Source organism: Misgurnus anguillicaudatus, chromosome 7, assembly GCF_027580225.2.
Source record: "Misgurnus anguillicaudatus chromosome 7, ASM2758022v2, whole genome shotgun sequence".
NCBI classification, from domain to species: domain Eukaryota; kingdom Metazoa; phylum Chordata; class Actinopteri; order Cypriniformes; family Cobitidae; genus Misgurnus; species Misgurnus anguillicaudatus.
This window is the reverse complement of record NC_073343.2, coordinates 35553581-35567500: the sequence shown is the minus strand read 5'-3', so window position 1 is coordinate 35567500 and position 13920 is coordinate 35553581. Positions and strand designations below refer to the sequence as shown.

At 42.9% G+C, this 13920-nt stretch overlaps 1 protein-coding gene across 5 annotated transcripts in view; it reads right to left on the bottom strand.

Annotated features, from left to right (window-relative positions):
* The window catches only part of meis2a (Meis homeobox 2a), a 50492-nt gene that overhangs the window by 19191 nt on the left and 17381 nt on the right, over positions 1-13920 (bottom strand). For all 5 annotated transcript variants that reach the window (XM_055171818.2, XM_055171820.2, XM_055171821.2 and 2 more), the window contains exon 8: positions 9634-9779. In XM_055171818.2, the coding sequence (XP_055027793.1) occupies positions 9634-9779 (146 nt within the window). The remainder of the gene's footprint in view (positions 1-9633; positions 9780-13920) is intronic.

Genomic DNA, 13920 nt, shown 5'->3' with positions numbered 1-13920 from the left:
ATGTATGAACAAACGCGTGTTTCACGCAGGTCTTTGGGCGTCTGCACAGCTCCCATCAGAGCTGCAACACTGCATTTTTTTCTGAGGTAAAAGTGTTACAATTTATGTGACTTCAAAGGGCACCTGGAGCCCAGCGCGCCATGAAAAGCTATTGAGAAGAGCAGCTAGACTCCCTTTCTTCATATGTCTCTCTCTTTCTCTCATTCTTTCTCTCGAGATTCCCCCAAAACAATCGCCGGCTGGGCTCGGCTCAGAGCTGCTGGACCTCCGCCAGCCCCCCTGTTTGCTCTACACCAATAATTTATGTTCACTGAAGATGGTGCAAGGTTCTAGAGCGACTCTAGCTATCAATTTGCCTGCCAAGCAAACTGTTGCCCCGCAAAAACAGGGATTGGCAAGGCCAGTCGGAGAGGGATGATGGGGTTGTGTGAGGGGGAGGTGGGCACCCCCGTGAGGTTGGCCTGGAACGCTGTTGCTGAGGGTAAACAAGCATTAGCGCGAAAAATCAATCACTCCCACTCTCAAGGCCGTCAGAGAGAACCGCAGAGGGGAACAAACACACACCCACTGCAGCCAGAGATACACACAGCAGAATACACACAATTAGGGAAAGTTTTGCTCTTTAACAGCTGTTGTTAGTGGTAACGGCTCCAGCAACTGACATGCATCCTCTCAGTAATGATGCTTATGAAAAACAAACATCAGACAGCGGGACAGAACTGGCAAGCCCTGTGCTCAGACATCTCTTTACACAGAGTATAATACTACTGAACTTTCAGAACGTCTGCAGAAACTGTGAATGGTTGATAGATCCCACCTCCATGTCCCTATGATATTCTGTGCTCCAAATTTAGTATGTCCCTAACTGCAAAATCTGTTGGCTTCTAAAAACAAGAATACAATTCTCCTATACGAGCCAGATGATTTGTTTTATCATTTACTGTATGGTCACAAAGCAGGTATAACCCTTGGGGGGGGGGGGCGGTTGTTGGGGTTTTCAAATCACTAAATATGAGCAATTGTAATAACAATTTAGAAAACATCACTAAAGTGTGTGAGTGTTAAGCGTACAGGACTTACAGAGTTAACAGGGGCTTTGCTTTGGTAGACCTTGTGTGTGTCTCTGTATGGATGTGGCCCACAGCCATAGTGATGAGGCTAGTTAATCATCAGATCAGGTTCACGGCTTCTCTTACCGCAGCGGCCAGCCGGCTCTCTCAAGGAAAGAAACTTGATCTCTATGTCCTTGCATAGGGAAAGGGGAACAGAAGATAGACGGAATCTCCTCTCATCCTCTTAACCTCTGGCTTTAAGATGTGTAAATTTGACCAATTTAAAGTCCCGACCCAACAGCCTTAGAATTTATTTTAAAAAAAAAATGTTTTTTAATCACCTAAAAAAACTAGGTTAAACCCCCATCTGGGAACATAGATCATTTAGTTCATCTACAATGCTGACCACATACACGTTGAGGACTGTTCGTGCGATGACCTTAACAACAACTCTGAAACGCATATGAATGCTAACCAGCCAGAAAATGAGACGGTAGTTTTGGGCTAAGCAGTGGTGTTCGAGTGGAAGAGATGTGGTTTTTCGAGACAGAATATTTGACACTATTGGGCGTCATAAAGACATGTGACCACTCAAGCTCAAAGGCAAATTGGGCAAATCTAGCAGATAAACATGAACATTGATTTAATGACCTGGGCTCAAACTGTAAAACAACAGCCCGTAAAATGAGGCAAATAACAAGCTGGCCAGATTCACGACTGGATAAAGAAATCTAGCCAAACAAGAGAGACAATGCAACCATTGCACCGTTCGTCTAACATACAGAAATGAAAGTGGGACTTATCTTTGTTTTTGAGAGCTACGGCCTCTCCTCTGCCATAACCACAGTCTGTAATGACTTGATTAGTCTAGATGGCACCCGTGAGCAACGGAGCCGAGACCTCACAGGTCATGTTCATTAGGCCACTGAGCTTCTAACTTTGGCTTACTGCTGCTGTTCCCCCACCATCCCACAGGGCAAGATGTACTTATGCTATTCTTTAACATATTTTGCCTGCGTGAGAGAAGGGAAAGGATGTTTATTGCTTGTAGGGTACTCGGACTGTAGAACAGGCCACTGGGAAGCCAAAGAACAACGGGGTCGTCCTACTCGCGGGCAACAAAGTAGTTCAAACCCCTCGGTACTCGAGCAGAACCCTTTTATGTGAGCAGGTCTTGGCAGCCTGCTGTATTGTAATACAGCTTTTGTATTTAAGGCTGTAGGACAAAGGAATAAGACACAGATACATACAGCACATTAATTTGGTTAGGGTTAGGGTCTCTAGGGCTTGGTTTGGGAGAAGCAAGTCACTGCATATCAGTAAAAGACTTAACCAGGACACTTCCATTCATCTGTTATGTTAGCAAATTCAAGTTATCAAATCCGATTTAAAGTTAAAACTCATGGCACAGGACGACTCGGTGCCATTATCTAGGAATGTGGAGTAACCAAGCAGCCGGCAAACAGCTGCAGGGGTAATTTCCTGTAGGTTAATGATGCTAAAAATGTAGAAGTCAAGCATGGAGCCCATTTAGCTGGCTTTCCAAAAAGTGTAAACAGCGTCTCTGCCGGGTGTTTTAGTAAACTCACATGAACTAACGCTCATCCTTGCTAAAGCAGGAAAGAATAAGCGTACTTAGCCAAAGAAATGTTACGAGACAACAGACAGAGCCAAAGCAAACCCCAATCCATCAGCAGCTCATACCCGTTACGCACACTGCTTTCAGGAATGTCGTATATGACCTTTCAGAAATACTCTTATTCACATGGAACTGTAATATCATTGAAAAAAGTCTCCCGTCATTACTAAGCCCTCAGCCAACGGATTTCTGTGAGCCCTGGGGACTCCACACTCTTGATGTTCTAGACTAAGGGACGTATGAAGAGGTTTAATGGCTCTACGAGCAGCAGAGTCGGAGAACAGAGCAAAGGGCGTCTTTTAGGTGCATTCCAGTCGGCTGTGTTCTCCCCACATCGCTCCTCTGCTCAATCCTGCCCCGAAGCCTCCTGACCTCTGACCCGGCTGACCGGCTTGGCTGTAGGCTTCTCGTTTGTTACTGGCTTTATCCACTGACATAGCAAGCAGGAAACTGGCAGCTACCCAACAGTCCCATGAGAGGATGGCCAACAGCTTGCTCAGCTTACCGCTTATTAGTGGATGGGGGTCAGCAGGCAGCACAAATAAGAAATGTAGCTGCCTTTCTTCATTTTTAGCCTAACTAATGAATTTGCACGGGAAAAACGTTAGATTAGAATCGTAACCCTAAATCTACTAGAGTGAATTAACAACTGTACCAGTAATCCTTATCAAACCCCGAAAGAAGTGATTCCTGAATTGGATTGAGTTTCCTTATCATTGTGCCCTTGAGCAAGAAACTTGACCCCAGGGCTCTCAGGGCAGACTGTCCTTGTAGTAAATGTACTGTTCTTTCAGGTGAAAAAATTGCCTGTAAAACAGTTAATTAAAACTAATAACAGACCCCATCTATTCTTTCTCTTCTTGCACTTGCATGGTGCATACTGTGGGATCAAAGGAGATCTAGTAATCCAAACGCATTCACTACTCTGAAAGTTTACGCACTGCCTTAGAAGGACAGATAAAAGGGGATTGACTGGATCCACTTACAGCTTTCTGGATTGATCCAAGCCACAAGCAAGAACTGTAAGCTCAGACCTAGCAGAGTGCAGCTGATGTACTGGACTCCAGCAGGACGGAAGAGCAAGGGGAGGTCATTAACCTCTGCAACTAAAACGCACTCAGATGGCTCCCTGGTCTGGAGGCTGTTGACAAGCGTCTCTGTTCTTTTCAACAACTTGTTGAGCTGTCTCCACCCCACCCTCCCCCCACCTTTTAAAAGAACACCACCCATCCCCATTTCAGGAATGTAACCTGACCCATCTATCCTCTCTAATCGCTGTGCAGAAGAAGCTCGCTTAAGGTGTAAGACAGCTGTTGTTGTATTCTTCTGTTGTGTATTTGTTTCTTTACCACTGCTTCCTGCATTTTCACTTTCACCTGTTCGTCCTCAGTCTGCCGCTGCAAAATAATTCACAATGCAGTGGAGCAGAGCAAAGTGTGGTCAATGCTGACTGATGGGAATTGAACGGCACACCTCTAGGATGATAAAAGTGCTTCAGTAATGGCTATGCGATTGATGGTTGGGCTCTGTAGAAGGAGATTCAGTGCAGAAGTCATTATCACATACTAAACAAAAATGAAGACCAGAACATTTAAAATTAAGCTCTGCAGGGCAGGAAAAACTGTTTCCCAGCAGCTTTTCAATGTGGTTCCTCACCTTTAACTCCAGAGTTTAGACTCTTGGGAAGGTCTGCTGTTTGGTCCCGTCTGCTGATTCACATAATGCTTCAGGAAGTCATTTTCCTGAAAGAGCCTCCCTTCTTTCCCTCCTTGTCCAGAAACCTATAGCGGACATCTTGAATTGGCTTTGTAGATCACTCTAATCCTGGATGCATTCGATGTTCTTCCACATCTCCATTACTGTCAGCGGTTACTAAAATCCATCGCACAATTACGGCCGGTTGTAAGGTTGGAATGCCACACAGCAAAATTGCTAACATCTGTGATGCTCCTTCCCACGTGTCAGTGGCTGGTCTTTGCTTAAGCACATTTTTCTTGTCGCCACAGCTTGTTTCAAAAGCATACTCTACATTTGTTTACCTAATTCTGTTCAAACTGTGCTTTAAAGAGATTCCTCGCTGTTAGAGTCCAGATAACGTAAAATGGTGCGTGAAGACTCGCCCTCCTTTGCTCCACAGGCTTCATTACTTTTTAATATCTATGCAGGAAGAGGGAAAAACGGCATGGAGATAATCAATGGTACGGAGGCAGTAGCCCATTAATCTCCCCATGGATTCCGGTCTAATATGCACACTTGCTCGGGCTGTGGTGTTGTGCTCGTGTTTGCCTGGATGGGCCACTTAATGAAACGGCCAGCCTTCGTTTCCTTCGCATGAGCTTTTGCTGTATGAAAAATTGACTGTCCGTTGCCTGCCACGCCAAGTAGTGGCAATGTTTTGTTGAATTCAGGTGGGAGTTGTATGAAGCACATGTCAATGAGGCACACAATACGAGCGGCAGGCAGGAAATGGTGCGAGCACTAGAGCAGGTCCCAATGGAGATTTTATCAAAGATCCCTAATGCAAACACAAGCACAGCTGACCGGGGGGAGGCACTCGAAAGAAAGGTGACCTGCAGCAATGAACCAGGACAGAGGAAGAAGATAAACTCAGCACACTGAGAGAAAAAGACAGGCCTCTTGGGTAGAGGCATACACGCGGAGATGGATGTATTCGGTGACCACCAGTTGGGCGGTTCTGAAACGAGAGCTGAAGACTACTGGGTTTCTGAGTCCAAAGCAACCACCTGTAGACAGGATTAGGACTGTGACCCACAAGCACAGGTAACTGAGATACACCAGTAAGGACACGCTCGCCTCTGTGGCCATATCACATGCAAGTTGTCATTTGGGGGAACAATGTGGAAGAGCGGGTAGGCGGCCTGGCAGTCGTAAACAGAAGGACAAACAGCGGATGATTGTACGACATAAGCCAGGGTGAAGTTTGATATGTTTTTCATGTCGGGGTGGGGGGTAGCTGGTGGGTGAAGAAAGACAAAAACCCGTGGCTAAGAGGATTGGGAGGCATGGATAGTGCACGCTGGAGCCCGGAGGTGCCAGAGATTTGTGCCTGTATGGAAATGTGTGATTCATTCCCCTCCCAAAGCAGTGCGTTACGCTGCCACGAACATGCTATACTTCATTTGCTGGCGATTATGCGGGTTGCTGGCCCACTAAGCCCCTTTGAACTTGTAATTGCCGCTGGTTTTAAATAATGAACATTAAGGAAGATTCACAAGAGTGTGTGTAATTACAGGTTTTCCCTCCTTTTCTTTTGCTCCCCAGCTGAAGAGGGAGAGTAGGAGGAGGAAAAAGGAGGAGGAGGTTCTGCTTGCTAAAATTGGTGATGTCTCGCCAAGACTCTTCATCTAAATCGTTGTTGATCTTTGCTGGAGCCCCGGAGACACAACCACTACTGTGATCTGATCAATATTCATACGCATTCACATCTGGAGCAAAGGCATGCTTCACTATGATTAGGATATTCTTTTACTTTTTATTGGATTTTCTTTTATTTATAGCTCAAGTTTTTGCATGTTAACAGATATTTTAGATACTGCTAACAGGTTTCAGTCATCAGAAAAACTGAACTGATATCAGCAGTGTGCACTGGGTCGGTGAGGGAAGGCCTCAGTTTGATGAATAAATTGGCACATTTTCTTTGCTTTTGATGCACGATTAAAGATATGCTTTGTCATCATTCTGAAATAGCAGAAAGGAGGTGCAAAAGGAGCTGAGAGGGAGGCCCGTGAGGTGAAGTGTTAGAAAAACAAAGCAGAGTAAAAACAGCAGCAGTGAATGGGCGGGAAGATCACAGACCAGAAACAGAGCACTGGGATTCAGAGGAGCATCGGCCCCCTGACAAACTAAACAGAGAAACAGAGTCTGGTGTTCATTTCTTCTCCCTCACTCGGCTGTTCTCTTACTGGTTTTCGTCTTCGATGTCTATGTATCCCCCTAGTCGATGATGGTTAGTTAAACAGCTTTCAGGTCAGACACATCTGCTCGTGGCCCAAAGAACACAAGAATAGCAGCCAGACAAAGAAACACTTAGACATCATCCAACCACATGACATCATCAGCAAGGTAAAACCCCAAACGCCTTGCCTGTACAGCACATGTGTGTGAGAGTCGATGAACTGTTGGAAGAGTCCAGTAGATGACTCTAGAATAGGTCTTCACATTTTCTTTTCCGATTGTTTATTCTCCTCAGTTCAGAGCAGATGCATACTAGACACAAACATGTGTAGCAGCGTGTTCAAGCCTGCTTTGTAATAAACATACACAGATTTCTCATTCTTAGTTTCTTTTTTGATTGCTTGCAGCTTAGGAGATTTGCCTAACCCTTTCTCTAGCTGTTAAACACACAGACAGGTTAATGCTCATAAAATTGAGATATATGACTTAAAATATGTGGAATTGACACACAGCAATGTAGAGGTGCATCATTTTGAATCTGATATTTGAAATTGTACTTTGATTGCCATCTATTTTCACAATGCACCCGTGAATTTTAAAGCGTGTTAGCGTGTGCTGCGGATCTGTCACTTATACAACTACTTTAAGACTGAACAATAGAAAAAACTATTATTTTAGAGAAACACACGTTTTATGGTCTTTGGTGTCATTACTACATATTGTTATGTTGGATTTAAATGATCAATTACTGTTATAAATATTTATAAGTAGAAATACAGCCTTGCTTACCACAAACAAGTATTTATGTTGCAAAGTAAATGTTAATGCTTAAAAGCTTTTTTCAAATCGTTTGACTTCTCAAACACTCGATTTAAAGATCACCCAGTTTTTAATTTTCTACATCCACATCTCAATGTCTGGTTTTTACACAATTTTGTCAATAATAAACAACAACATTATACAGTAGGATCATTATTGTATGTGTATAACATTTTTCTTTTTCTTATTTTTTTAAATTTTCTGTGTACAATGCAAAAAAGCAACCAGCAGGTGCCGAACACTTCAGGTGTGTTTAAAATCCTCTTAGTTTGAAGCTACACACAGACTGATACTGTAAAGATCAAATCTGAGAATATAAGGTGTATTTGTGTAGCTCAGTATCTCTAGATCAGCTAATGATGATTTGAAGAGAACTATTTATGTGAGATTTTCATGTTTCCCATAGATAGCATTATTTTTTTTTGATTCTTATGAAATATTTTTCATCTGGCATGTCTGTTTGTTTTGGCTGCTGTCGCTGTCCTTGTATCTTTTTGTTTTTATTGCAGGCCTGACCCGAGTTTTAACGAGAGACAAGCTGACTAACAGAGATATTATTTTAAAAGTTTGTGTCATGAAACGGGTGTGAGGTGACCCTCCCTCGTTTCTCCTTCTATGAGTGGTTTTGCTTTAGATTTGAAGTGTAGAAGAGGAAACAGAGGAGTTTATCTTTCTGATAACATGAGCGAAGAAGAGTGTGAAGAGATTGAAGGCATCATCGGCGTCTCTCAGGGATCTGTCGTTTGGGTTCCAGCATCAGCTTTTTCACTGTATATAAAGACTCAGCGAGGTCTCGCCGATGGCCGGGTGGCCTCAAAGTGAGCGAGAGTTTCTTTAGAGACGAGGAGGCCATCGATTTCAGGCCACAATTGTAACTGTTAGTCGACGTGTTGTTTTGTGAGCGCGAGGGGGAGGGCTTACGTCTTTTGAGCTTTTCAAAATAGGTGACAATGGCTCAACGTTGAGAACATATGTAAAGAGACCCCCGCAGCTCACGGAGGAGCAGCTTCTCTTTGGCCCCGCGCTTGAGAAAATACAACCTCGGCGCTTTTCTTTTGCCCTCGTGAATGAATGGCTGAATGGAGAGCTGCTGCTGCTACGGGCCATTCAGGGCCAAAGTCCCCATGAATTCAACCGCGTACAAATGCATCCTGAACTGGAAAATACATTTGCTTAACAAATTAAAATAAAAGGCCTGGATGTGTTAGTGTGTGGTATGAGTGTGAAGGATTGTGTGATGTGCGGTTAGCATTTCAGGATCATTTAATTAAGCACATTTCTGGCCGGGAAAAAAAACAGAAAGGCGAATTTATTTCAAAAAGGGAAAGATTGTTTCACGCACACACGCATGAGAGATAAATCAAAGCTACCAGTGGATCAGCACAACTATAGATTAAACATTTTCTTTTCACTTTCAAACTATTTTAAATATTGTTTTAATTTTCTTATAGAATTGATAGTAAACAGAGTAAATATTGTGAGTGCACAGCTCTAAAAAAGTTTGAATGTGAGGTTTATGTGGTTGTGTTGATGTCTCTCCTGTACTGACAAAGTAAAGCAGATTGTGATGCAGTAAAGTCACTCTGATGATAAAGACAGCAGCTATTCTGATGATCCATAAGCGACTCCTAATGGATTTACAGCTCTTTCAATTAGACTGTGTATAAACAACATCATTATTCTGGCTTTGGTTAGATATTTAGGTCCAGAGGCCAGACAGCGTAACCCGACCCGTTTCAGGGTGTAGATGGGTCACGTGCACACAACAGCGCAGAGCTACGACCTGTCTCGGCTTTCTGTGGAGGACACGAAGCGTTGGTGTGCTCAGGGACGACAGCACCTCCCTCAGACATCTGACCCTTCCTGTTTGGATCGATAGATGCTGATCCACGGATGATGTCCTGACATCAGAGAGGCTGATGGAACACGAGGCCTCTACAAACCCAACACACACATCTGCCACAACAACAACCACTTACATCTGCTACTCTCTGTTGAAGGATTGGATTTAGAGGAAAGTCTACTTTTGTGGATCGATCTCAGATAATGTTAAATAATGAACCTGCATTATTTACATACATTATCAGCACCATGTAGAGATGTAAATGGTGAATCCTGCTTGATTAGATGGGGTTAACTTTCAAAAGCTGTTATGAACAAAAATAGTTTTTTTAATTGTTCCCCGAGTACAGACGGAGAAAAACTTACCGTGAGATGTTGGAAGAGCCACGCCCGCATGATGTTGGTTGCGACCTTTGGAAAGATACCACGTTTTTTCTGACGCTTTTTGTCTTTGTCTGGGTCGTCATCGTCGCCTGTGCCGGGTGAGGCCACGCTGTTGTCTAAACCATCTCCTGGAATAAAAACACAGCTTGTTAGAAATGTGAGGCAGAATCTTAAACAGGAACATAATACAAACATTGAGATGAGTGGGTGATCAATAAGCCATATGTCTCCAAAATTTAATTCATATTTGTCTTATTCAATTATTTGTCATAACTTAATTATTATTCATTCACTAGAACGGCCGTGATTTCTCATTCAACAAAATATTAGCAAAAGAAATAAACATATAACAAATGAAAGATGCATAATTCCCAAGATGCATTCATCCTTATTTCATTACACAACATAACAACAGCAGCAACACTTTAATGCAAACACTTTACAGTAAGACTATTCAGAACAGAATAAACACACACACACACACACACACACACACACACACACACACACACACACACACACACACACACACACACACACACACACACACACACACACACACACAGAGAGAAAGAGAGACACACATTTTCATGTCATGATGTGTCTCTCCTGAATTCATGTTGTGTGATCTATATGGATCATGTTCAAATATGAGGGCAGGTTGGTTCCAGGCTCTTTCCTCTCTACCATTAATTGTGCATTAGCAAAAATGATCTACTTTTAAAAGTCCGTTATTTTTTCTTGGCCTTGGGCGAAAATGTCTTGAAAGCCTTCCTTCAGGGCATCTAAATTATGTATCTGTAAACTCCTCTGGTACGCCGTGGAAGCAACGCGGCACTGTACAAATTTACACATGCACGTCTTTCTGTTTTTGGTGAGACATCAATCACGTGCACCTATATGAGCAATAATCACGCATTAATATTTCAACTAATCACTTTTAAAAAGTAGGAAAAAGAAAAGATCCGATGGGTGGAGTCATCAGATGTAAAATGCATGAAGAACACAAGGACAGAAGTTTTTTCTTTTTCTCAGTATTTTAATCTATTCGTTCTTGTTTCACTATTAGGGTAAAACTGTGTGACGACAGGAATGCGAGCGCAGCACCTTACAGATGCTCACGGCGTGTCAGTCGTCGTCGTCCGAGGTGTTTGTAATACTTGTAATATGTGCTCTTGTTAGCTGCAAAAGACTTTAATCCCACCTGAACACAAAGTCCATGTTAAAAAAGCTTAAAACAACAAACTGGCCCCGTGGCTTAGCCGTCGCTGGACCACGTGTGGTGTTTTGTGTAATACAGGTTAATTCACCCTATGGCTGTTATCCTGTGATAATAATAATGTTGTGGTGTGTTATGAGTGAATGACACTGACTGAGAGAGTTAGAGCTCCCAAACGGAGGCATGATTAATTTTATTGATGTTTCCATTTTCATTGTAACACGATCCCGCTCACGGCAGCCGATCCGACCCGTCACTTTATTACCCTAAAGCCTCAGTTCAGACGCCCCGCACCCTCACATTTGTATACGGGTGCGTTTGGTCACTTCAGCTGCTTAAGTACAGATATATGAGCTGAGTATTCAGATGTTCAGGGTGAGCATATTTGTTTGCTGTCCGGCAAGTACCTGTGAATAACACTACACAAGTGAAGAGTACACATGTGTGAAAACATATTCATACACACATGACAGTGAGCCAAAAGAGTGGAAATAATCAACAAAATGATGCAACTGGATTAGAGACACATAAAGAGAGAGAGAGAGAGCGAGAGAGAAAGAAAAAGTATATAAAGAAAGAGAGAGAGAGAGAGAACAAAAGAAAAAGTAAAGAGAGAGAGAGAGAGAGAATGAAAGGAAAAGTATAAAAAGAAAGAGAGAGAGAGAGAAAATAAAGGGCACACTCGCTCATTACATCTGAAGCTGCTAATCTACATGCCCCCTCCCTCCCTCCGCTCACCGGTTTGTGCCGGAGCGCCGCAGGGCGAATCGTCCCAAACGCTAATGGCTTCTGACTGTTCCCTGGCAACTCTACCATCTGAACCTGTGCTGATGTGAACTCCAGCACAAACATGGAGAAAGACACAGAGAGGGGGAAGGAGGGGAAGTATCCCATCATGCACCTCTGAGACGAGGGCAGACGGGGGGGTGGCTATTAGGAGACGGCCCAAAGGCCTCTGGGTGATGAGATGCTGGAGTTATGCCTCGGGCACTTTTAGAAAAGCAGTACCCTTGGAGAAAGAGAAATAACATGGCCTCGTTCTCAATCTCTCTCTTTATCTGCGTGTCTCAAACGAGTCCTCTATCTCTTCGTGTCCATGTTAAAACACTGACAGGAGACCCCAATAACTCATAGCGTGATCAAAATCATTAAATGATCTAATCTTATCAAATTTACACCATCATAATGGTTTGAGCTGGTCTCAGACGAAGACTTTTGGGTTTCGCTCAAGCAGTGTCTTAAACAAACTCCTGTCAGTCAGCAGAGGGTTTGGTAAATAACCACCACTGTTACTTGCAAGTTAAAAGTAATATTATAAGGAAGTGCAAGAAAGCACATTGTTTAACCAAAGTTTCAATCAAAATTTCGTTATGACTTCTAACAACTACCTTAAAAATAATATAATAGAAAGCAAACAAAAGCCGTGTTGAAAAGCTTCTGCGGTGTCTTGGCGAGTGGGGTAGTCACAGATTGGCTGGGCTTGGACATTTGTTTAGAGTAATGGAGCATGAATGTGGAGGCATTGCCGTCAGAGGCCAAGCTTAAAGACACTAATTACAGCCATCTACAGGACCTTAAAGAGATCAGGCTGAGAGCGCTCACCCGGAATCATGCAGGTCAACACAGAGCCCTAAACCCCAAACACATGCAAAATCTTTTACTCTCTAAACATCCTTAAAACAAGATGTCTTGACCTGCCTGAAAAAATACAAACAAACCAGAATATTTATCAAATGAATCAATTCAACTACATTTAGTGAGCTTATAAAACCCTACTATTTAACTTGCAGATATTTTCTCTGAAAACAAATACAGTCTTTATATCTTACACGGATATGCTATCTTCTGAACAATAATCCATGTCAAAACGAGTAAAAAAATAATACAAGTAGATTAAGATTGTACCAAATACACGACATACAGATCTTCAGACAGCTGTACTGTAAATGTTTTCTGCAGATGTAACATACGAATGTTTGTACTGAAGAACTAAACCTTGTATTTTGCTTGTAAATGAAGTGGAATGAAAAGCTTTAATTAGAACACACACACACACACACGCACGCACACGCACGCACGCACACCACAGTTATCCAGAAATCCAGCTGATATTAAAACAAAATCTCCAAAGCCATCACTGAAAGAGGGGCAACACAGTTAGCATATGGACGGCTTGAGTCATGAAAATCTTTCAGCATGAATGGTATGAAAAAATGGAATCTAGAACATTTGGTGCAAGTAAACACTGAAGATGATAATCATGCCAATAACAGCGAGTATCAAACGCTCTGGCTTGACTAATTACACGTGTCATTAACCTGTTACCTGTAACAACAATTATCTCATTACATCATAAACAGGCCCTTTGAGGGGCAGTATTATATTCCTGCTCCCCCTCATCACGTCTCTTCATTAGACTGCTAATCGCTGCGAGCGTTTGATGATTTTACGAGACATGAGTCGCTCTTATTAAGGCTGTGACTCTTTCCTGCATCTCTGAGAATTCTGCACTGTGTGGAAATGAGGAAAACATGGAAAACATCCCAGGAGATATGCAGAAGGAAACTGTGTCTTTATCTATTTTGGCATGTAAGAATCTGGCTCTGTGAGGTAGAGAATGGGCAGAGAAATGGGAGTGAAAAAGTGGAAGAAAATTCTGTTGCAGATGTCAGGATGTAATTTGCATGAGTGGAAAGACTAAATTACAGAGGAGGAGAGAGACGCCCACCTCACCATCAGCCTTTTGTTGTGAGTGCCCACCACACTAGTGTGAGCAGATCTTTCACACACACTCCATTGCACACTCCATCTCAAACATACACCACACACCCCAAAACATACACCACACATCCCAACACACAATCCAGCTCATAAACACACCACACACCTATCACACACTCCATCTCATACATAGACCCCACTCCCCAACACACACTCCAGCTTATATATACACCCATCACACCCCAACACACCTCCAGCTCATATATACACCCATCACATCCCAGCACACCTCTTCTTCTTCTTCCTTTATTTCTTAACGCCATTCCAGC